The following is a 23,927-nucleotide window of genomic DNA, read 5'->3' on the forward strand; positions in this document are numbered from 1 at the left end:
ACAGCTGAGAATAATATCTAATACTATGTATAATGGGCATTTTTTAGCTAAGATATTTAAGTTCTTCTTGACCTTGAAATTTTCACTTAATTTCAGTTGAATATTAGGAAGTGTGAACCATAAACTTATAATGCTCTATTGAAAAATTTGCAAGTCACATTCCCATGTTCCTCTTGCTCAGATGAAAATTACTGAAGGCCCTCCTTTATTATCAAAGCTCAAAGACACTTATGCCACGGTAGATGGATCAGGAGATTTAAAAACTATCATCACCTACTAAGTTACATAAAAGGTTCCAGTTCAAGTGGACAGACAAAACATAAACTAGATTCAAAGTGCTGTATTAAAAAACAACAAAAATACAGTTTGCATTTTAGGATAATTAAAATATCAAAAAAAAAACCACATAGGATTATTATTTTGTAATTGTTCTATTTTGCTGTTTTCATTTTAAGAAATGTAATTTTATTTAGAGAATGACAGCTGGTCAAATTTATGCTTAAGACATTTATCCACACTTAACCAGAGAGGCTGCAGAAGCTACTACACCAGTTAGCTATTCTAAACCCTTTTATGTTAAATATGAACATTTTCCCAATACTATTCAATTCACAACTCATTTATCACCCTCCTTAGAACTGCACAGGCTTGTTATATAAATAGTTTAAAAACTTGTAATAAACTACAGAGTTCATTAAGATGAGAGGTACTCTGGTTAATGCTCAAAATGGTATGGCCAGAGGTAAAGCAAGTATTATTAAATGTAAATGTAATCTTTATCAACAAAAATTGAATCTTTTTTTCTCAATAAAAAAGCTAGTCCAATATACGATCTCATTCTATAAAGACAGATTACTTCCAAATCACAGTGAAACCTGAATAATTTACCAATTTTTTTTCTACTATGTGCCTTAGAGATACCTCACTAAAAACTGGTTATCAGACACAACAAAATGACAATTGCAGAATGTAATATTGTAGTGACAGTACGGAGATTGATTGTTACAAACTCTTTGAGTATTAAATAGTTACACCCTAATTATACAGAACATTGGTCCAATAACGAAATAGCAAACAGCAGCTGGAAATTTATCTCATTCAATGTTCAGAGATACATTAACCATTCTTTCCATTATTTTCTGCAGATAAGTCCCCTTTTTATAATGAAATCTGTTGGAAATTAAATTCAGGTATTCTTCCAAGCTACTGTGTGAAGAGGATGCTGAAGGCCATCACTATACAGCATACTGCAACGTAAGGACTCTTCCGTTCACCTGTTGACAACAAGGGAGATATTTAAGTTGGTTAAATGAGTAGCTAACATACATATGATTTGGTTATTATTTACTATGGGAGAAGGATACATAAGAATCAAGATTAAGTTATTGTTTATGAGGCCATACATTTGGGGGGTGGGCAAAACGAGATCTAGATGCAACATAAAAGCAAATACAATACAGAATGCCCTAAAATATATCAATTTATTGCTAAGACCACCTCCTTTTCATTAGCTTAGAAAACCCTCAATGCGCCATTTCTGTGCTGCTGTGTAAACCCAGATTATTAAAAAATGCAACACATAATGAAGAATACAGATCCAAGAGAAATGATGTCAAACTCAATTAAGGCCGAAGAAATATTGCTTAATTTTTTCTGTAAAAAGGGAAATTTCCACCCATAAAAAAATTCAACATACAATTTTTAGCCATATTTATTTTCCTCATTGGTAGCAATTCCTGATACTTTTAAAGGGAAAAACAAGCATTCATGGATGAAAATATACAGAGGGCAATCAGTAAAACTTCATTTCAAGAATGGACATAAAATAAAATGCTTAATAAAAACATATTAGAAAAAGCAATTTCTAAGATGGACTTCATATCAAATCTTTTATATATTTTAGAGTATGGTTACTCTGGGTCAGAAATGTAGAACTTAACCACTTCAGCATAAGTCAATTTTCACATGTTTTTAAGGAGTGTTTATACTTGGGAGACTTTCCTTTGCATGACATGGACTTGGCTTCTGAAATAGTCTGTAGACAAACAGAGATCTTGTGGTTGCGTGCTAACTCAAATTCATTTTATTTGCAAGGCTGTGCTGTACAATCCACAAAGTATCAGGCATTTATGTGCTGTCTTGAGGACACATAAGAAAGGGTGAAGAGTGAAAAAAAAAAAGGAAGTGTGAAGAGTGATGTGCTATTTCTGGAAATAGTGCTGGGTATGTAGCAGTACCCTCTAGTAGTTATGGTTTATACATCCCTCACTTGTGTTTTTCTATGATGTTTAAAACCAGCTCTTTTCTACTAAGTTCCTTATTTCATTTAGTAATAAGTTCAGTAAACTACCACTGAAAAACATCAAATTTGATCACCCTTATCAACTAACATCCTCAACTGAGCTCACACAGTCATATTGTTAATAAGCATATATCTTTGTGTCTGTTCAATGACAATACTCAAAAAAGGTATCACACACATACAAATAAAATAAACATTTAATGGACTGCTTCCAGCTAAAGGAAAAATCTAGAAAGTGAGAGATCGGTGTTTTCACAATACCACTATCTCTAAATTGGAAAATAAAAACTTTAAAACTAAAAATCTCCTTGGGTTATCATTTTTAAGCAATGCTAATTCCCTTGGTGGTAAGAAAACTGAAGTTATTTAAAAAATTAAAAACAAACAAGAAAAACTCCTCATTTCGACATACATTTCAGGTGGATTACATAAGCAAGCCTGTCACTCTTACTGGGATTAGAAACTCTCCTTGTCCAATAGTCTTATTAAACACTTAAAAAAGAAATTAAGATTGTCCTAAATTTTCCATCTGCTGGAAATTAATTTTTGAGGAAGTTTTCTTCCTCATCCTCCAACTTAGAATGCTGTAATTTACATATGGGTTTCATTTTCCTGCTTTTAATTTTCTTAAAAGAGATCACCATGTGGTAGACTTAAACATCTTTGGTTGAACTTGGGTAACAATGTTACTTCTTGTCTGGTCTTGGTTATGTATAAGTGAATGTGAAACAGTTGCTGTAATGTGATGTGTAACATAAGATGATCTGGCTGGGCCTTTTTCCATTAAAATTGCATCCTTTCTTTGGGGATGTATTTTGTGTCAAGGTAAGAGGAGCATGCGTTTGAGGAAGCAGTATATTAGCATCAGTATTTTCTAAGCCACTTGGCCAAAATGAAAAGCTATTGCTTTTATATAATTGGCTAGAATGAATACTTTAACTGGACTATTTAACCTATGACATTAATGTAGTCAAGAGAGGAAAATAAAAATACTTTTTTAAATAAAAAGAAAAGGTATGTTATAATTAAGACATAAAAATAGATGAGACTACAGGAAAGCATTAAGAAAGCTACAAACTAGCTATCCTGTAATTTTAGCTATAACTTTCAAGTAACAATTGTGAACAAGAGTTACCTGGGTTGGCTAATGAATGAAGCTGTACTTCTCTTATTATATGAAATGGATTTACAGTACCTTAATATTTTATTTCTGAACTAGCAACTTAATAGAGATGAGAGCTCAGCCTCCTAACTCCACACTTTTTAAATTTTTACCAATGAATATTTAGAATTACTCTAATACATATTCTTTCTATTCCTTCAAACTGTCTTGCTCTTCCATTATGCTCTTTCTTATAGGTTTACTTGAGATATTCTTACTCCTTTGTTCCTTGACAATATTATTTCTTCTTCTGGGTGACTTGGCTCTGAACCAAACAATTTGGTTTATATATATATTTGCATTTACCATTAGCTATCAGCATTAGCCATGGGGGTGCTATTTTGTCTCTACTTTTCTCTTTTGGTTATTTTTGAAAGTACTTAAGATTTCTTGTTATTTAAGGGCTTGCAGCTGCTGAGCATAACTGAATGCCACATAAGTCTGCACCACAAAGTTCTGTAAATCTAGATTGGGTACTCTCAACTTTAGCACTACTGATATTTTGGGCTAATTCTGTTGGAAGGGGCTGCCGTATGCATCACAGGATGTTTAGCAACATCCTTGACATATATATATAGCTAGTATATATATCCCCACTCTAGTTGTGACAATCAAAAACATCCCAGACATTGTCAAATATCGCCTGATTGATGACCACTTATCTAGGCTATGTCTGTGCTTCACCAATCTAAGGTCAATAATATTTCTTACCAAAAAAAAACCCCTCCTTTTGCAACAAGACATGTAAGAGATATATAGTAAGTCTGACCAAGAACTCTAAGGAAGAACAGTTTAACATATTAAAAGCACACTGAATTCTCTGAAAGATGTTTCTTTCAATAAACAATATATTAGAATGAGGGTCCTGAAAGAGGTATTTTTCTGTGAAGTTCTTTGTGATTATACTATTATTTTCTACAGGAAGAAACCTAAAAGGCCAAGGGATCATTAATCTCATCCTAGCAGGTTTAAAAAAGACTTCTAGATAATTTAGTATTATTCTTACAACTTCCATCATGAATAGGCCATGCCTACCATTAAAAGCTCTGGGAAGAAAAGGTGCTCTCTCAAAGTTATTTCAATGTTAACGACATGAAACTTAGAAGATGCTTTAAAGAATTTGAAACTCCTATAATTAATGCTTAGCGAAGATTAGGTTATATCTATAATTAGCTTTAGATATATTATATAAATTCTCAGGTCTTCTTTAGAAAAAAAATGTAAATATTTTAATAGTTTAGGTTGTATTTTATTTTATTTTTTGTATTTTTTAATCTTTAATTAATTGTTTCCTGTTATGGACCAACTTCTAAATTTTCCACATCTCTGACAAGTGACAACCAAAATAAAATATAATACTCTAAAGGGAACACAGCTTATCTAAAGGAGATGATTCTTAAATTTTCCATCCTATTTAAAGAAATTAGGGAATTTCAGGCAGTTGTCAGATTAGCTAACTAGATTATTTCCTTCATTATGAAAGCCTCACACCTTATGAAAGAAAAAAATAGTTCTGTATAAATTCAGTGTTAGAAGAAGAGTATAAAAATCATTTTTTTTTGAGGGGGTCATGTAAATTATTCAAAAGACAACAAGAAATAGTATAAATGCCCTGAAGTAGGTTTGGAACAAGGCATGTTAAAAAGGGTATATAATCTATTATTCAAGAGTGCTGGTGAATTACAGCAATACATTTCAATTCATTCATTGCCCATCATTTGAGAGTTTACTACGTGCTGCTGGGCATTATGCTAAATGTTATATATATAGGAATATGGGACAAGAGTATATTATTTAAACATAAATACACTTAAGATACTACTCATCTTATGAAAAGTTAAAAGATAACCACATTTATGTTAACTTCAATCAATCAGAATAAAGCTCAACTATGACCACATCGGTTTAACAGACAAATGTTACTGTTTTCTAAAAGCAACAAATCACATTCTACAACTTAGCATAAAGCAATAAAATGATTATGTTTAGACAGTAGCCCACCATGCCTTTCATTGATGGGAAATTCATCCTTGGTTATCAAGATGGTACACATTATACAGAAAAATATGCTCTCTAGTATAAGCATATGAACATAAAATTATACATGCTTGTTTGAAATAGTCTCAAAATCAGGAATGCATGGTAATTGATATCTAAATTTCAAGGGAGACTTTTCTCGTATTTTCCATCTCCCTGCTAATAAGTATCATGGGGTACCCACCAACTCTAGCTTTAAATAGCATAAGAAAGAAAATTTGGTAGAATTTATCAAACTTTTGAAAAATTGAAGAATATTAGGAAGCCTGCACTTTAAGAACTGACACTTGATTTGGCTGAATAGGACATAAGTAAATTGCCGACAATTTACAGTTGAAGAAATGATGAAGATTATACAGAAACACTTACCAATTCTGGCACATTTCCAAAATATACCCAACAATCTGCATAGAATAAAAAAGAAAAAGTAGCTATTGATTGCTGGAAAAGAAAAAGCATTCAGTATCATAGAGGTAATTCATTATACTAGCTTCAAAACTGAAATTTGTTCGCTGTCGAGTCACTTACGTAGGATAACTTATCAACCATCAATGTACGTAAACCGTTACTAACTGAAACGTATGTGTTGTCACAGATTAAACCTAGGGCAAATTAATATAAGTGGCAAAAAACTGCACAAGAACTTACTATTTTGACTTTAAAAAATGTAGCTCTGTATTTAAATAATGTATAACCATAAACTCCAGTGATAGCACATGTATAACTATGTCATTCAATAAGGAAGAATATAAAAATATGTGCCTATGTTTTTAATTTAAGTAAAAAACCCTCGTTTAGGAACACTGTATGAGTTAATTAAATATGGGATTTAAAACATTCTGGAAATAAAAAGATGAAGATGCCCATTTCAATTCTATAATTGATTATGAATTAAATACATATTATATGGATACACAGAGAAGGAAAACTCTGACTCCAAAAAACCTCCGCTGCCTTGCGGCATACCTCTTCAGGGGAAAGGCTAAGGGAGTAAACCCCGACAGAAAATCCGGAGCCGGAGTCCCTAAGGCGGTTTGACGTTGTAGTCAACACCGGCAACTCCTGCGGCGCACCTGAAGCCAAGCTGTATTGACTCCGTCTTTCCCTTGGACCCTTCAGCTGCGAAGAGAGGGGGGGTCTGCTGCATGGGCAACAGCAGACCCTCCATATCACCCTGCCCAGGCTCTGTAGCTTCAGCTTCACTGGAAAGGACACTCCAACGTCATCGCAAGATGTCGATTCAACACGGGAGGAGACAGATACCGTGTCACTCCCGAGTCGGACTGCACAGCCATTCTCGGCAGTGCAGATAGACTCTTAAGAAGCTACACCATCGTCTCTCGAGACGGACGGCTGCCGACGATATGGATACATCTCTTATTTGACATAAAACATATTTTCGTTTCACAGAAAATAATAATAAATGGTGTTATGCATAGTTACAAATCAAGATAAATTAACATTGCTTATTGTACAAATTAAGACTGGCATAATAAAGTCATAATACTTAAATTCCAGGGAAATTTATATTTCACTGCTCTTGCCTAAAGAGACTGCTGGCTAATGAATTATATTAGTATGATTAAGACTGAAAGAAACACTGGCTCAATGAAGTTCTATATAGGTTCCTCCTCTGAAGTATAATAACTTCTTGCCCTCAAAACAAAGTCTCTTACTTCAGATTAAATGAAATGAGTAAAAATAGAAGTTATTTTGAAATATGAACATTCTGACAGGTGAAATAATTTTACTATAATAATCAAAGGACAAACCATATATGTATACTCTTGAAAGTAATGTTTTTTTTGAAAGTGTTTTTCTATCCATAAACATTTAATGGACTGCTTCCAGCTAAAGTAAAAATCTAGAAAGTGAGAGATTATATATATCAGAGCCAGACTGTGCCTAAATTCAATCCTACTGAATTGGTTACATGACTGTGAGCAACTTACTTTACTTCTTTAATAGCATTCCGCACTCAACAAGGTTGTTATAAGGATTAAATGAGTTACTGATATTAAACAGAAAGTCTTTAGAATAGTGACTAACGTGCTGTGTTCAAGTCACACACACAGGCTAAACGCACAGGTTGACAATAGTTCCAGATATCACTGAAAACTGACTTATATTTCATCAAAAAATGGAAGGCAATTGGTTAGTGATTTGTAATGCCATGGTTCCTTGATTCTAAAAACCTATTGATTATAATAAGCACTACTGATTTAAAGCTACTCTGGTTGAAGGACTCAGGCAGGACACCCGAAAGCTTGAATTCCCACAGAACACAATATGAAACCATAAGATCAGTAAAGGTCTTTTCAGTTCTAATATTCTATTAAGTATTATCAGAAAGTTGGAACAACAAAGTTAGCATATTAAAAGCTATCTAAATTAAAAAAAAAAACACAAATCCCCACCTTGGCCACTAAGAGATGTACTAGTACTACTCTGGCCTTTTTTACGTTACTTACACATACTTCTGTAATATTGCAAATGGTATTTATTAAAACACAGGAATTTTAATAGTTGGTAAAAACTCAAACAATTACGCTGCTTAGTTTCTATGGCTATAAGCCAATAAATATATCTGCTAGTAAAGCTATTAGGTCTATGAAAATAGAAAACAAGACAAAGTAGCAATCTTTTTCTGCTGCTTTTTATTTCTATATTATGTGAAGCAGCAAAAAAATTAACTTATTTTCAACAGTAAAGCAATCAAGAACTCACTTAAGTATGGAATACTCACTCTAATAATTTATGATGAGCCTCATGTAGCAACCCCCCCCCAAAAAAACACAATAGCATATACATTTCTTATACAGAAATATCTCTTATATACAAGTCAAAATAAAATGGTGCTCAAACAGAAACAAATTTTTTTAAACAAAAGCTTTCGAAGAGTTGATTGTATCAGTATATACTTTAAATGTAAAAATAGGTAGCTATTTCTTTGTGCTTTTATGTAGAAGAAATATATTACTACTCAACCTCTACTGTAAGGTTGGCAGCCCTGAGAACTCCTTTTTTTAATGTAGCATGTTATGGATATAGTCCTGCTCCCAAAGTAATAAGGAGCAGACATTATTTCCACATGCAATCTACTTTCTTCATAATAGCATCAATAAAGTATATTCTACTGTACTAGTATGTGATTATTCTTTAATGAAACAGGCATAAGTTATCTTATTAGACAGATGTTATATGTTATATTACAATTCCAAGCAACTGATCAATGAGAGCGGTTACTGGTTTCTACCATATACTTTAACTGTATGCTTCTCTGGGGTTACAGAGAAAGGAAAGGAAGAAATAAAACTGGTTGGGTAAAAAGACTTCACACCACACACAAGTAATAAACAAATACAAGTATGTAATTTCAACAAACAGACCAAGTATTAAATTGAATGAAGATTAAGTGCAACAGGAGTTCAGAAAAAAAGGTGGAATGACGAGCAGACAAAGTCTAAAAAGGGTGTGGCATTGTCAAAAAACGGACAACTAGCATTTCTTTTCAACTTCAGTAAATTAAATTCTTCAGACCAAGAGAAACAGATTATCAGTTTATTAGAACAGGATTACTGACTTTCAATTTTCAAAACTGGTTAGTTATATTTATTCTTTTACACTGGTTGGAGTTGTATTTATTCTTTTACACTGGTTAGAGTTGTATTTATTCTTACACACATATTCAAACAACCCTAGGAAATAAAAAGGAAGAAAGAGTAAACAACAACAAAACCCCAAATGATTTAGATAATAGAATGTTTGAGTAAATATTAACCATGACTCCAAAGATAGAATAGAAATGAAGGAAAGAGAGCAGAAATTATTCTCATAGATGACTATCTACCACCTGGCCTCTTGCAGGACCTTTCATTAGTGGAAGTGTTTGACCTTGCAGGATCCTTGGCCTTCTCCTTCCCGTTAAAAACAAAAAAAGATGCCAGAGATAATTATTCCTATAATTATTTCATCTTTTTATTTCTTAAATTCACTAAGTGAGGTACAGGCTCTTATCAAGGAAAGATTAAGACAATTATTCATAGAAATTAATAAATATGTAAGGCAAAGAAAACATAGCTTTTACCACATGAGCTTTTTTAATGTCTTCCTTTTGGTAAAATTCAACATGTATTTTTGTATTATGAATGTGGCATTTTAAAATTTAATTCTGTGTATTATGATATTAAGCTCAAGATTATTTTTGGGTATGAACCTAATAATTAAAAAGGATGTGAAATGTCCAAGACTTATTTTTCACTACTGTTTAAGTAAGCCAAATAAAGTTCTTCAAAGATGTTTAATTTATGATAGACAGGGAGTTCATATGATTAGAGCAGTCTTGGATTAGAGGTAATGTCTATATTATTATTATTATGGACACAATGCTTACAAACTGTTTAAGGCTTTCAAAATGTGAAAAGCAACTTTGTTAATTATTCTGTTCTCTTAATCCCAGAAAAAATACCTGTAGTATCTTTTTAAATACACATTTTCTTCAGTATATTAAATTTCAGGTCACTTCTGATATTCATTTTTTTATTTAATAAGATTCTGTGAATATAAAGTTTTTAGATTTTTAAAATGGAGAAAGAACATAATATCAAATCACTTTGAAACTAAGTTACATATAGAAATTAAATTGTTTAATGACATTTACATTAATTTATATTCAATGGCTATAAGAACTAATTTGGGTGATCAGACATCATGAGTAACATACCCAGTTTTATTTCTGTCCAGGAGGCTGGGTGCCAAGGATCGGATATAAGCACAGGTACATATAAGCAGCAAGATTACAGTCAACAGACTCTGAAAATTGAAAATGGCAGACTAAAAAGAGAAAAAGAAAAATTAGTATCAAAAGAAAAACTGCATAGGTAAAACATGCTAGACAAGTCCATATAAAGAATCATACTTTTTTCTCAAAAAGGCAAACAGAATGACATGTCTAAGAATATCTACAACCAAGATACAGTAATGAGGGATTCTGAGAGTGTTCTTTCTTCTTCATTTTTTGGGCTAAGGAAGGGAGAAAATGTAACAAAAATTCTAAATTCAACAACTTTAAAAACACTACCAAAAATGCCATGAATCCAAGACAGCTCACCAAAACTGAATCAATATGTAATTAATATAAATGTTCTGGAGGCCCAGACTACGAGTGGGACATGCGAGTCTCTAAGCTTGGCCAGTAGCTGGCTATGACCTTAGTCAAATCATTAGCCTCTCTCTAAGTCTTTGGGTAGAGAGTAGGGAGATAGATTAAATGTTCGCTAAAGTTTCTTCCAACTCTGAAATTCTTTTAGGATAAGAATGTTTTAATTTTAAGTAATCATGTTCCATGTGCTGATTCATATTAGGTTATTCAGTTTTGGTGAAAGAAAAGCACTGCTGATTCTTTAGAAGTTCTTCAAAAAAACAACAACAACTTAAAGGAATCACAGGAAATCATGTTTCCAGTCAAAGTAAAATGAAGGTGGACTTGCTCTATATAAAATTCAGCTCAAGCATTATCTTTTCCAGAATGTCTTCATAAACTCATCTGCCTCCCCTCTCCTATGATATACAGAACTGTTCTTTCTGTATCCATAGTAAACTGTTATACATTACACAGTAATATAACTCATCCCTGATGCGTGGACATTGTCTTATCAGACTCAATCTCCAGCACCTGACTATGCACCTGACACATAGTAGGAGCTCAATAAGGAATGGTTGAATAAAATAAAAGTGCAGAAGTTAAACTGTATACATAATAAGACCAAAAGTATGTACTGAAAAATAATTATAGATCATAAGGGAATTAAGGAAGGTGGCTGGGTACATAATTAAAATATTTAAAAAATAGCCTTCATTTATAATAAACTATCTAGGAATAAACTTAAAATGATTCACAACACTAGCATCAAAGAATAAAACTGATAAAACCTTAAAACATACCAAAGAACACAGAAGTAGGTGACGCGGCATACTGGGTTCTTACACTGGAAGACAACATCATATAGCTAATCTGTAAATTTAAAGTGAACCTAATACCAATGAGTTATTTTGAAATAGGCAACTGATTTTGAAGTTCATGTGAAAAAATAAATTAAAAAATAGCCAGGAGACCTAATAAGAACTAGCCCTTTTCAAATACTGTAAATTTTAAAAACCTTTGATACATACATTTTTAGAATATTTATAAACTATTCAAAACATTTTTTAAAACTGTCATGTTATTTACCAATATCCTGAAGGACAAAAAATGCTTATATACAATGCAAAGTAGCAGGAAAAGCAGCATGCCTTTTTTTCCCCCTTCACAATAATATTTTAGCTTTGTAAACCTTTACGGAAAGAAGAGGGGAGAATCCAGTGTTTATCTGTGGAAGGTTTTTAACCTAATTCTCAACTTTTCTGAATTTCTCAAATTTTCTGGGTGTTAGTTTTGTGGTCTAAAAAAGATAAACAAAAAACCTTTTGTATTATTTTAACAGTTGTTTTCTATGGAAATAATTTCTTCATTGATATAGCAAGGTTAAAGTTTAATATGCTTTGGTTTTTAATTGAATTGGATTTTAATTTTGCATATGTGAAAGCAAGTGATATACATTTCATAACTTGAAAGAAATTAATGAATGAACCCACGATGAATTCTAGATAGGAAACACAACATTTACCTTTCAAAGATATTTTGAACATGTGTATGAACATGTTGATGAATACAGTATTTGATAATAAGCTCATGAAATATAAAGCACATATTTCCTTGCAGCCAACCTAATATGTATTTAGTATCTACTCTGGGGTATGAGGCTAGACATGGGATTAAAAAAATACATAGCATGATTCCTTTACTCTAGGACTTTACAAAAGCTAATCACACAACAACAATTGATATTCACTGAGTCCTTGTTTTGGATTACCTTATTTATCCTCATATGTGATGTTAATAATAACCTTATTTTATACATGAGACAACTGAAGCATACAGCAGTTATAATTGTGTTAAGACATATATATTTAAAAAACTAAATAGGAACTCACAAGCATATATGACCATTGAGCCATGCTGTCAAAAAGTGCTGTTTTCAAAAAGAAAGTCAGGAAAGCTTCAAGGAGAGCAGGAAATGAATCAATCCTTGAAAGAGCTATTACAAATAGATGGACAAAGAATAGAGAGCAGGCTCCAAGAGACAAAAACATGTAAAAGGTCCCCACAGAATCAGGAATTTGCTTGTTTAGGGAATAACATGCAGATTTACTGTATTAAGCAAAGGATTTATGTAGTAAAGTGGCTGGAAAATAAATTTGCAAAGTAGGTTTATCATCTTCCTAATGGAGTATCTAAATTCACAATTTTACAATGTTTATTTTTCCTTCCCTGAAATGTCTTGTTAAAGAAACATGCTTAAAATGATATGGTGTCTGGGACTGGTTTCTAAATAATCCAGTGTGTGTGGTGGAAGGTGGTGGGTTGATGAGATGCTGAGTATATGAAGCTTCATTGTATTCTTCTTTCTACCTATGTTATGTTAGAATTTTTTCATAATAAAAGATTTTAAGAGGCACTTAAAACCATGCCTATTATTAAAGAAGTGGGGTGTGTTATACACATTTGTATGTGAAACCATTTACAAATGAAAATAATTTACAAGTATGCAATATATAATACATACAACTTTGTTCCTGGGGTTTACAGATCCAAAAATTTAAACAAATAATCTTAGGTGGTAAAGTCTTTTAGATGCACTCAAACTGGTCTAAAGAGTGTTTCAAACATTAGTCTACCACTGCTTAGCCTACCTACACATTCCTCTTAATGCTTAGCATCTGCTGGTCTCTGATACAAATTTTTAGTCTCAGGGTTAAAAGAAACAGATGTTCCTGTTCTGCAGAAAAATAACTGGGATTTTAAATAGGGAAGTGTTCTTAAAGAAAGGGAAGAAGCTAAGAAAAAGAGAAGCATATTTGATCACAAAAGAGGGAAAGATGATAAAAAAGGTGATAAGTAAAATTCATTTACTGTGTTTAATTTTTTTCAGATCTTTTAAATCATGAAATCCTTTTCAAGGTATTCTGTAGTTTTGCACATTTCCATCTAGTTTTGCCTGCCTGGTGAACTGACTCAAACTTCTGGCCTCAACTCAAAGAGTTACCTCCTTTGTGAAGTCTCTCCTGTCCCAACCCTCCACAGCAGTCAGAAACTTTGTACATGAGTGTTACACACGTAGCTGCCGATTACAGCACTTACCAAAATGTCTGTAATTGCATCCTTTATTTTACTGAGGTTTTCTTATTCACCCCTGTGACTATTACACAAAATATTGCTCAGTAGCCACTGCAAACGCTGACTGAACAGGAACTTGAAAACGACTGAAAATAACATTTAAACAAATGCAAGAGCATACTTAAGGTTCCAAATTAACAATGCAGGCTATTTAAAAACAAGTGATTAGACTGCTGAATATTTTGTTTTAACTATTCAAGAGAAGTCTTCATATACTCCTTTGCATATATATTTACTTGTTAATGATACTTGGAAAATCCAAAAGGAAGAAGCAAGTATGCTTATGTTAAGGGCCCAGGTTGTAGGGTAAAACGAAACTCTGAGGTAATTTTCTTTCGATATCTAAATCTATTTGTATCATAAACTGGAATTCAAAGAAAGTTCTACCAAGAAGCCAGCCTTAAGGTGCTTGCATATGGACAATGTGTGTTCTGACTCCACCTAATTTAGAAGATATATATATATATCTTAACGAGGTCTGGATGACTGAGTGGGCAAGCTGGCTGGCAGGAAATTCTAGAACCTCAAACAATTCTCCAATCCCAGGTTTACCCAGTTTTCCAGGACATTCTGTGAATTCTGTGACAATGCCAGGGGGTTATACAATGGCATGCTATCTACTTTAATAAATAGTTACATGTATTAAACATTAAATAATGTACACTGAAACTAAGGAATTATAAAATACAAGACAACTTGTTCCTTCTGCAGGGTCTAGAAGAATTTATCTTCTTGCCTTTTCCATCTTCTAGAGGCTGCCTGCATTCCTTGGCTAGTAACCCTTCCTCCTCCTCACTCTGACCTCTACAGTCACTTCTTTTGTGACTATGTCCCTTCTGTCCCCCTTCTTACAAGGATACTTGTGACTAAACTGCCCCTCCCCACATAATTCAAGCTACTTGTCCCATCCCCAAACTCCTAATCAATCATTCAAAGTCCCTATCGCCAAGTAAGATAATAAGATAACATACTTGCAGGTGTTTTGGGGGTGGGTGGGAGGTGGGGGGCATTCTGTCTACCACATCTACAAACACTTTGGTTTTATAGGGTTTTGTTTTTAGATGTATAAATAAAAATACTTCTAAGTAAAACCATCCAAAACATCAGAAACAGAGGGACAAAAGGGGAAAAAAAATTCAAGCAGTATAAAGGTTCAAACAAAGAAAACGGTGAGAAAAGCAGCAGAAATATATGTATTAATATGCTAAACAGCGCTTTGCCCAGAGAGTGCTCAAAGACTGGTTGATAATCTTAAGAATTTAAGTCAACTGTATTTAAGTTACTCCTACATCACTTAAGCTACACGTAGCTTATTTATGTATTTTGGAGATTATTAAAATAAACTGTTAATTTGTAATTAAGGGCCTTCTTTATGCATAACACCATCTGGGAGCATCACATATTGACTGTCTCCTATATGGGAAATAAATTTTTATTGACATATTTAATTCTTTCAGTTTACCTGAAATTCCCTCTAAACAAGAATTGAATATCAAAGATTTCTATTTTAATAACTTCCAATAGTAGCTATTTTACTGGTTTTAATAACTACTGCATTTACACAAAACTAAAGTCATTTATCCCTCTGTGGGGATTGAAGGAAACCCAGAAATGACATTCCTGACCTAATTGTGATAAAAACTATACAGCACTGGAAAAGTGGGTCAGCGATTTATCATTTACAAATCTAGGTCAGGTCAGCATTTTCCAACTAGTTTGTGCTTGTAAATTTGTATGTACCACTATTACCTCTTAGAATGGAAAATATGGAAATACAGGAATGCAAGCCTGTATGTGAATCTGCAAATACACACAGAAATACTCAAAATAAGTGACTGCAGATGACTGAAAAGATTTTTCACTAATACACAGAAATATTTAACATTTTCTTTTTGTGTTATTAGCACATAAGTTTAACCTTTGCTGCTTACTGTAAGCTAGCACTGATATCGTACCAAATATACAAATTATCTTAGTTTATTTTGAAACCCAGAAACCAGGACTGCTTAATGCTTCAATGTTAAGAGCACATTAGCTTCTCTTAGAACCGGTGGCTAGTAAACACCTGGATTATTTAATGAAATATGCGTATAAATCTGATTTTGGTACATCAGCATCTATACGCAACAGTTTAATTTCACTTGTAAAATGAGAGAGCTGGACTAAATCGCCATTTGATTTCACTGGTCCTGTTTCAAAAGTGTAGAGACTTTCTCTACTTACACTTTTCATTTAAAATTAATAACTTTTATGGCTACGAGTAAAGCTAAAGTCCAGAGTAGACATCTCAACTCTGTTCTCCACTGGCCACATTGGTGGTCATTTGCATTTACTTTCACCTCATTGTCATTGTCATGGTACATACAACGTGACTGCTGTATTTGGGCTGCTTAGTTTTTGTTAAATTTATGGACAACTCATCTAAATATAAAGCAACAAGGATGTGAAAGGTGTTAATAAGGGAAAAAGTACATATAACTATAATAAATAAAGTTAAATGAAGAAATAAATGCTTCACGTGTCCTTGATAAATTATTTTGACATGGAGAAAATATCTGAAGGAAAAAGTGCAAATCCTATTAGAAAAAAATTACTCTGACCATGTGGTCAGAAAACACAAAGTCTGATATAACAGAGAAGCTTCCAAGTACATTGAGTCAAATGTGGTTAAGAACCCTGGATATACATTAGAATCATTTGGAGCTTTTAAAAACAATTAACACTCAGAAATTGGGACTTAAATTAGCTGGGCATCTACAGTTTCTCAAAGCTCCTTGGTACTTTTTACTTGCAGTTGAGATTATAAGCTGTTATACTAGAGGACGACATCCACATCAGATTCCTATCAGTCTAGTGCAGTGATTTCAATAGTGTAGTGAAGCTTATCATAGGTTTATGACGTCAAAACTATTTTTATAATACTAAGAAGATATTTGCCTTTCTACTTTGATGCCTTTTGTTAATGGTATAAAAGTAACAGTAGCATGAGAATGATCATTTTAAGTAATGTCCCTGAACAATGAGGCATAACAACTTTTCTTCTTGCAGTCTGGAATTAATGGCATTACAGTATAATAAGAGCACAAGATTTGGTGACAGAGGTGTTAAGTTTAAATCTCAGCTTCATTATTTAGAAGCAGTGTGATCTTGGGCAAGACACTTAACCCTTCTGCACTTCATTATTAATTTAAGTCTTGAATGTAAAATGCCTGGCAGAGTAGGCGCTTAAATCAGTATTTCCTTCCAATCCAATCAACCATCCAAACTGAAGCTGTGCTTCATCAACCCTCACTAAGCACCTTCAAAATGATTTTTTATTTACCTTTCCTTTAACCTAACTACTACTGTCAAGAGTTGAGGCATTCAGTCAACTACTACCTGATCACTGCATTTGTTTCTAAACCGGTCTCCCAAATTTTAATCTTCCTCTATTTAAATATACCCTCTACACACTGGTTTTCTAAAACGCACACCATTCTTCTTCCTGCTTGAAGTCTTTACCAGCTATACAATTAAAACACAAAGTCCTTGGCATGACAAAAATGCCCTGAAGATCTGGCTTCTGATCCTTCTAGTCTCATTTCTCTGCTACTTGACTTCATTCTTGCCACAGTCTCCAAGCACTATTCATCTTGATGACCTTTGGCTCCATAACTGCCATTTACTTTATTTATATCTAAAGAGCAGAGAACACTGTCTAGCTTTAGCTAATAATGTCTTCAATAATCTGTAACCACTTTTGAACATAGAACTCAGTGTTACTTCCTTGAGGATGTCTCTGAAGTAGTTCCCAGTCAGAATTACTTTCTTGTGCTTCATTAGAACTTATGTGCTAATATTTTCTCTGCTAAAAGGTGAAGGTAAACATTTCACACTCCTTATTTCATACTCAGTTTAACTATAAAATGTGGGCAATAGCTCCTACTCTCAAGGGTTTGTATTAAATATCTGTAAATCACCTAATACACCAGAGGAAGAAGTGAAGATAAACATCCTTAGGTTAACCAAGTAAAGGATCGGAAATGGGAATGAGTTGACCCTGTATGGCTCAGTCTAAAGCCCATGGTCTTTCTACTACCTATATTATTGTCTTTCTACATATTAGCAGATAACACATGGATGGAATGCACTTATTTAATAATCTTTCCTACTGGACTGTGAAGGTCTTAAAGACACTGAGCTGCCTTACATGACTTTATATTCTGACTCTCATTCATTTGAGTACTAACTCTAATTGGAACTGTGTTGTAGAAATTAAAGGAACTAGTCTCTACTTTAAAGAACTCTCTACATAGACGGGAGAAATACAGGTATCATCTTATTGCTGTTTTTCCTGTGGTAAGTGCTATGCTATTCGGATACAAGGACTATGGATGCCTAGATGGAAACCTAAAAGGAGTACAAAAAATAAAGGGGCAGGAAAGGCTTTTTGGGAAGAGCTAAAACTTGAGATGAATCTTGAAGGATATAAAATGTTAGGAAGAACAAGGCATTCTGAAATTCTTAAAAGTATTAATTTTTAAGTGGTATAATTATCAGACTGTTTATGCTCTGATAGTTGTAAATTGTTACTGCTGATAAACATTTTATGACCTTGAAACATTTAAAAAATGAATTCATTAAAATATGGTAATTCAGATTTAAGTCATTATCACTTGGTAACTCACAAATGTACCAAGTTTAGGTGCAAACTCAATGTTGACATCCGAAGCTCATAGAAACACAGCAGGAATGAAAAATTAACCATCTAGCAGTTGTTTCTATTATCCAGCCTTATCTGACTGGCACATTATATTTGACAGCGACAAATCACTAAGGTATTTTTGCCCGTATTATGTTGTTTCTGTTAACAACAGCATGAAGATTTCTGGCATCTGGACACTGAAATAAGTTCAAGTTCTGGCTTCAGTACCTACTAGATTGTGCAACCCCAAGCACATCACTCTCCTCATCCCTGATTTCCTTCATCTACTCAGAAGTGGGTATGAAATAAGACAATGCTTGCAAACTGATTTTTCAAACACAGCCACTCAAGTGCTAATAAATGAGAGCTACTATTGTTACTTTTGAAAAAACAAGTATGGCCAGCCAGTTTAAATACTGTTGATCTTAAATACATTATCTACCTTGCTTTTAACTAGACGTTGAGACAGTAAAATGATGAAAAGAATAATATATCTTTGATCTGAACTAAGAGTAAAATAATTCAATTTTAGCTTCTTGGATGATATGCAAAAATTAAGAGTTCTTCTATTTCAATTGAAGGAACCATATTTTCTAAGTTAATTAACAGCTCACTAATGACAATCCTTCTGAACAAGTGTATCCTGCCTATTATATGGGAGGTGGGGAAAGAAGCTAGAGAATATCCTTGTTCAAGGAAGGAATAACCTGCCATAAACTGCCATCTCTTCTTTAAGTGAAACATTTTTCCAGGGAAGAGACTGACTTTAAGTCTCATCTACAACCAAAGTAGTCAGCATAAAGCAAGCAACAATTAATGAGTTTGCGATGACTAAGGGTTTTGTCCTGTATGGGATTCTGCAGGAACTTCTGAGAGCACAAGCTTGGCAGCTATCAGGTAGACTACCACATAGAATAGCATTTTCAGCATCATGGTTGCTTTCTGTACTATAATAAAAGACAGACATCTTTTCACTCCAAATGTGCTCACAACTGCACCACTTGGCAGGTGGACTGCATAAATCCATCATGAAGGCCTGGAGTAGAGGATTTTGGTATTTTGCCTAACAAAGGGAAAATGCCTTCTGACAAACTTGGGAGACTGTACTATCATTACTACTGATACTGCATCTGCCCTCTGGCCATGTTGGCTTTACTCCTTTTTTCAGCCTGGAGATATAAGCATTTCTTTTGCTAACTTTTGTGACTTATTTCCAACTTTTCTAAGAGACCCAAACTATCCAAGGGATCTGCAATAACACAAAATAACACATACGACCTTAATAACATGTGGGGAGGAGAGGAAGGCCTGAGGCCAGACACCACTCCAAATACATTAAACTCGTAGAAGAAAAACCATTTCTGCAGAGAACTTCAATCATTAAAACCTAGTTTGTAAAATAGCATCTTCAAGATTGAGAGACTCGTGTAGGAAAGGCCTAAAGGCCACTAACTCAACAGGTAAAAATTAAGGTGTGAAGTTTGCGGCTTATTTGACAACTATGAAATAAAAACCTCCATCAGGCGCGTAGGAAGGACACTCAAAATGACGGCGAAAACTCCAGAAGCTGTAATGGCTCAAAGGATCAAGGACTACTAAAAGTCTATGTAACCGACGGGTTAAGCCAAACCAGCACATTTTTTCTTAACAAGTCAAGAAAGTGGTCTCTGCGGAACAGAACGGGCTCTGCCACCATGGGGTCTTCCTTGGGTGGTTGGCCTTGGTTCTCCCCATTTGGGCGTGCAGGGGCCACATGGCTCCTGGGCCTGTATACCCTCCGAACACCCGGAGAACCAAGTTAGTGACAAGGCTCCCTGGCCCGCGAACCTGGGGCTGCCGCCGAACGCCCCCCCCGTCCCCCTCCAGCCCTAGTTCGGGATCCCAGCAGCTTCAGAAAGCTGAACAACGAGCCCACCGCCCCGTTTCTTACCATAGTGAGGCCGGCGAAGCCCCAGCCACATCACCCTTCCGGGCCCAGGGCGGAAAAGGCGTGCACGCCCCGCCTCCTCTTCTCTTCTTTCCGGCGTTCCAGTTGGACCTGTCAAGGCACCGCCTCCAGCGCTGCGAGACTTAGACACGGGATAGGCTCCTCTCTACTGGAATGAGGTGGGAATTAAGTGACGTAATGCGGAAGTAGATGACACTCTCATTGGCTGCAGGACCTCTGCCTGTGGGAGCGGGCCTTTTGGAGGAGACCGGAAGTGGGGTCACTGAGAGGTACGGCTCGGAAGTGGAGGGTTGTCTCTTTAATAGTAATTGTAGTCCAGAACTTTTTTTCTTGTTTTATTTCCCCGTATTATTTTTTAATTTTAATTAGTTTTTAGTTTCCTGTTATTGCCATCTAGAACTCCGCAGTGTGGATATTTCCCTGCCAGGATCCCCTTTAATGTGTACGCTGCTGAGCCTTTTGTTGACTAGGGAACGCCTGGGTTCCCTGGCCTGGTCCGCAAGGCGAGCACCTGCTGGACTCATTTTCAGTTTCTACCTCTGCACCTGAGGGTCTTTTTTGAAATCATTACATAGCGCCTTTGAAATGCCCTGTAGGGTCTGAGATTAGGAGGGCTCTTGAATCTGGAGGATTGTGTTGAGTAGGCTGTTTGATCGTTTCTGTAACATTGGCCTTTTCTCTCCCAATCCCCAGCAAAAAAAAAGTGTCAATAGCTTGCATCTGCAGCTGAAACGTTTGCCTGTTTGGAATCAGGGAAGACCTTTCTGTGGTAATAAATGGAAAGCAACTGCCCTTTCCTGTGTTCAGTAGTTGACTGTGTTTTAGAAAAGTGATCCACCGGCAACACAAAGCACATGGCAACTTTTTCTTTTAATTGGTAGTAGTATTATTTAGCTTCCTCTAATTTTAATAATTCCAGTAGATGAGGCTCTTTTCCCCCGTTTTTGTTTGCATATTCTAACAGCTGACGATACGGGCACCTTGATCTGTTCAGTTTGCATAGTTTTGGGGAATTTAGAGTTTATACTTCTGCCCCCTTAAGTGAGTCAGAAAATCATGTGAACTCTTTGGCTCCAGCAGTATAGTTTATTTTTTTCTCAGGCAGCAGAGGGTTTTTTTCGGAATGTTAACTTTTAAAAATTCTTTATTAACAAAGTGTATAGCGAAAAGGAAGAAAACTCAGGTGTTAATTTGGATGCTGTATTTGGCCAAACTATGAGCCCTCTACTTAGGGCAACATAGTGATTAAAATATTTCATTTTTACTATCTGGTATAACATTGTTTGCTACCACACAGAGTTTTAAAAATATATAACTAACTTTACTTTTGAATTTACTGAATTGTTCAAAGTTGGTCAAATATGCAATTTTAGCAAGTATTTACTGAGCTTTATTAGGGGAAAATGAGAGTGCAGCAGGGGAATAAAAATGGCTTGTTCCTTGGGGAAATTTAATGGTCATGGGAAAGAGGGAGAAACAAATGTATGGCAGTATCCTCTTCCTATCAAAAGCAAGCCATTCAAATGAAACAAACTTGGCTTAGTTATGGAAGTTATGTTGTGCAACTCATCAAGCTTGGCTTCTAAAGTAGTAAATGTGTCTTTAGACTTCATAACTTTTTGCTTTCCTGTGAAAATTGTCTTGATCTTTATGAACACTTAAGGGTAATACTTCTGTGTGAAGCTGTGCTTCAAGTTGCCTGTGAAGAGCACTGGTACTCTGAAGTTGTTAAAGATCACAGTTGATTTACTGTATTTATGGATTACAATTAATTTTAGACCATGGTCACTTAATGTACTTCAGCTTCAAAATACTGTAGTGAAGAACAATACTGGCCAGTTGTATTAAAGTTATCCATTGAGGAACACAAATGGCAGTAGATGAAGCTGAACATATATGTATAATGTTTATTTTTTCATGTAGCAGCAAACAAAATTAATCTGACCTGTGGTAAGTGGTGGGGAGTTAGTGATTGAGCTACATGGTCGTTAAGCACATAAACCCTCCGCTTTTGGTTTTCATTGCCAATTAATTTAAGTACCATCTTACATTGCTAAACACTTTAAAAGTCTTTCTGGCAGCTCTGCTATGGCTTCTCACTTATTAAATAATCTTGGATCCTTTTCTTACTAAAAATAAAACCTGACTGTCATTCCTTTGTTCAAAAAATTATTGCCTTTCCTGCATCTAGAAGAGTACGCATTTCCAATTTTGGTTTAATGAGTTCCCTAGAATTTTATACAAAAATAGTGCATATTTATATTTTTCTGTAGAGAGCATGCATAGGCTTCTCCAGTGTTATGAGAATTAAATGAGTTAATATAAGTAAATCATCTTGCCAAGAACTTGCCATTTAATAAGCACACAGTAACCATTGCCTGTTGTTCTGTGCTCGGCTTTCTCTTTCACTAAATTAAAAATTCCTTGAAGGGGGAGATAATGATGTAGAGCTGATTGACTTGCATGCTAGACATTGAATAAAAGGTTTTTGAAATAAACTGGTATTGCTTTTATAACACCAGACCATTTTCTCCCCCTTTTCTTTTTTTACTTTGTATCTAGTTTGAAGGTTTTCTTTTATATGATTCCCTATTTTTAAAAAATTCATTGATACTTATACATATTTAATGGTTTTACTTAACTGCTTGTTTTCTCTGATCTTTAAGTTTCCTCCATAGTCTGAGGTTGAGGTTTTTTGTGTTTTAGTGTTTATCTTTGTTCCTTTTTCCCTCTCTTTTTAATTCTCCTTTTCCATGCTCTTAGATTAAGAACCATAAAAAAATTTTTTTTGATCTGCATGTTATTTCTTTTACCTTAAGAAATGCTTCCCTTAACCTTTCTCCACTTCAAATCCAGTTGATTTGCTCTTCTGAACAAAATTCCTTAAAGGAATTCTCTATGTTTCAAATCCCAATTTCTTTTTCTTTTTTTCTATTCTTTTTTGTGTGGAGGAGGAGAAAATAATTTTCCCTCCTACCCTTATAAAGATCTTCTGGCTGGACTAATAATCAAATTAACATAAAACAGATTAACAGGAGAAAATGACCAAGCTCATTACATATGTACATACGGGGGTTCCATAAGAATATGAGACCAGAGGACAACCTGGGCTGTTAAGGCTTATATGCCATTTTGAACCCAGGAGAAGGAGTAAGGGGTAGAGGTTTGGGACTGCATAGCGGAGGGGGAGGGAAGCAAACACCTGGAGATAGAAAAGCCAATGTTTGGCAAATAAACGTTTACTAGGCTTTCTTTAACAATGGATATATGTAGAGAGCACTTTGATTAAATGAGCCTTGCTAGGTTCCTCCTTATTACACATTATTTCTTCCTGGAGCAGGTCTTCTGTCTTAATTCTTTTAAGCACTTGAGGGAAGGTTAAAGGTTTTTCCTGAATCTTTTGTTTCTTAAAAAACAAACAAAAAAACAAAAAACAACAAACAACAAGCTTAAAATAATATCCCATAAGGCATATGAGATCATTTCAAAATGACTGTTGTTCCCACGCTCCCCCAAAAT

General features: G+C 34.5%; 2 protein-coding genes and 1 non-coding gene across 4 annotated transcripts in view; 1 reads left to right on the plus strand and 2 right to left on the minus strand.

Moving 5' to 3' along the window:
• Positions 1-184: 184 nt before the first annotated feature.
• Positions 185-20,463, minus strand: TMEM167A (transmembrane protein 167A). Its single transcript, XM_090278982.1, has 4 exons — positions 20,391-20,463; positions 10,225-10,334; positions 5,871-5,905; positions 185-1,274 (listed from the first exon to the last, which is right to left on the minus strand). The coding sequence occupies exons 1-4, from the start codon at positions 20,391-20,393 to the stop codon at positions 1,204-1,206; spliced, it is 219 nt and encodes a 72-aa protein (XP_090135108.1). The 5' UTR covers positions 20,394-20,463; the 3' UTR covers positions 185-1,203.
• Positions 8,460-8,598, minus strand: LOC150008633 (small nucleolar RNA U109). Its single transcript, XR_016511530.1, has one exon. It is a non-coding gene; the product is annotated as a small nucleolar RNA U109 (small nucleolar RNA).
• Positions 20,464-20,599: 136 nt separating the features above from the next.
• The window catches only part of XRCC4 (X-ray repair cross complementing 4), a 236,707-nt gene continuing 233,379 nt past the window's right edge, over positions 20,600-23,927 (plus strand). For both annotated transcript variants that reach the window (XM_090278983.1, XM_090278984.1), the window contains exon 1: positions 20,600-20,677. The gene's annotated coding sequence lies outside the window, so the exon portion shown is untranslated. The remainder of the gene's footprint in view (positions 20,678-23,927) is intronic.

Source organism: Furipterus horrens, unplaced genomic scaffold (genome assembly GCF_987537825.1).
Source record: "Furipterus horrens unplaced genomic scaffold, mFurHor1.1.pri manual_scaffold_5, whole genome shotgun sequence".
In the NCBI taxonomy this organism is placed as follows: Eukaryota; Metazoa; Chordata; class Mammalia; order Chiroptera; family Furipteridae; genus Furipterus; species Furipterus horrens.

Bases quoted from the DNA above. Each gene is read 5' to 3' on its own strand.
- TMEM167A (XM_090278982.1), bottom strand. The intron at 5,906-10,224 runs GTATGTTACTCA...TATTCTATGCAG, and splicing joins CTGGACAGAAATAAAACTGG to ATTGTTGGGTATATTTTGGA. The intron at 1,275-5,870 runs GTAAGTGTTTCT...TGTTGTCAACAG, and splicing joins TTGGAAATGTGCCAGAATTG to GTGAACGGAAGAGTCCTTAC.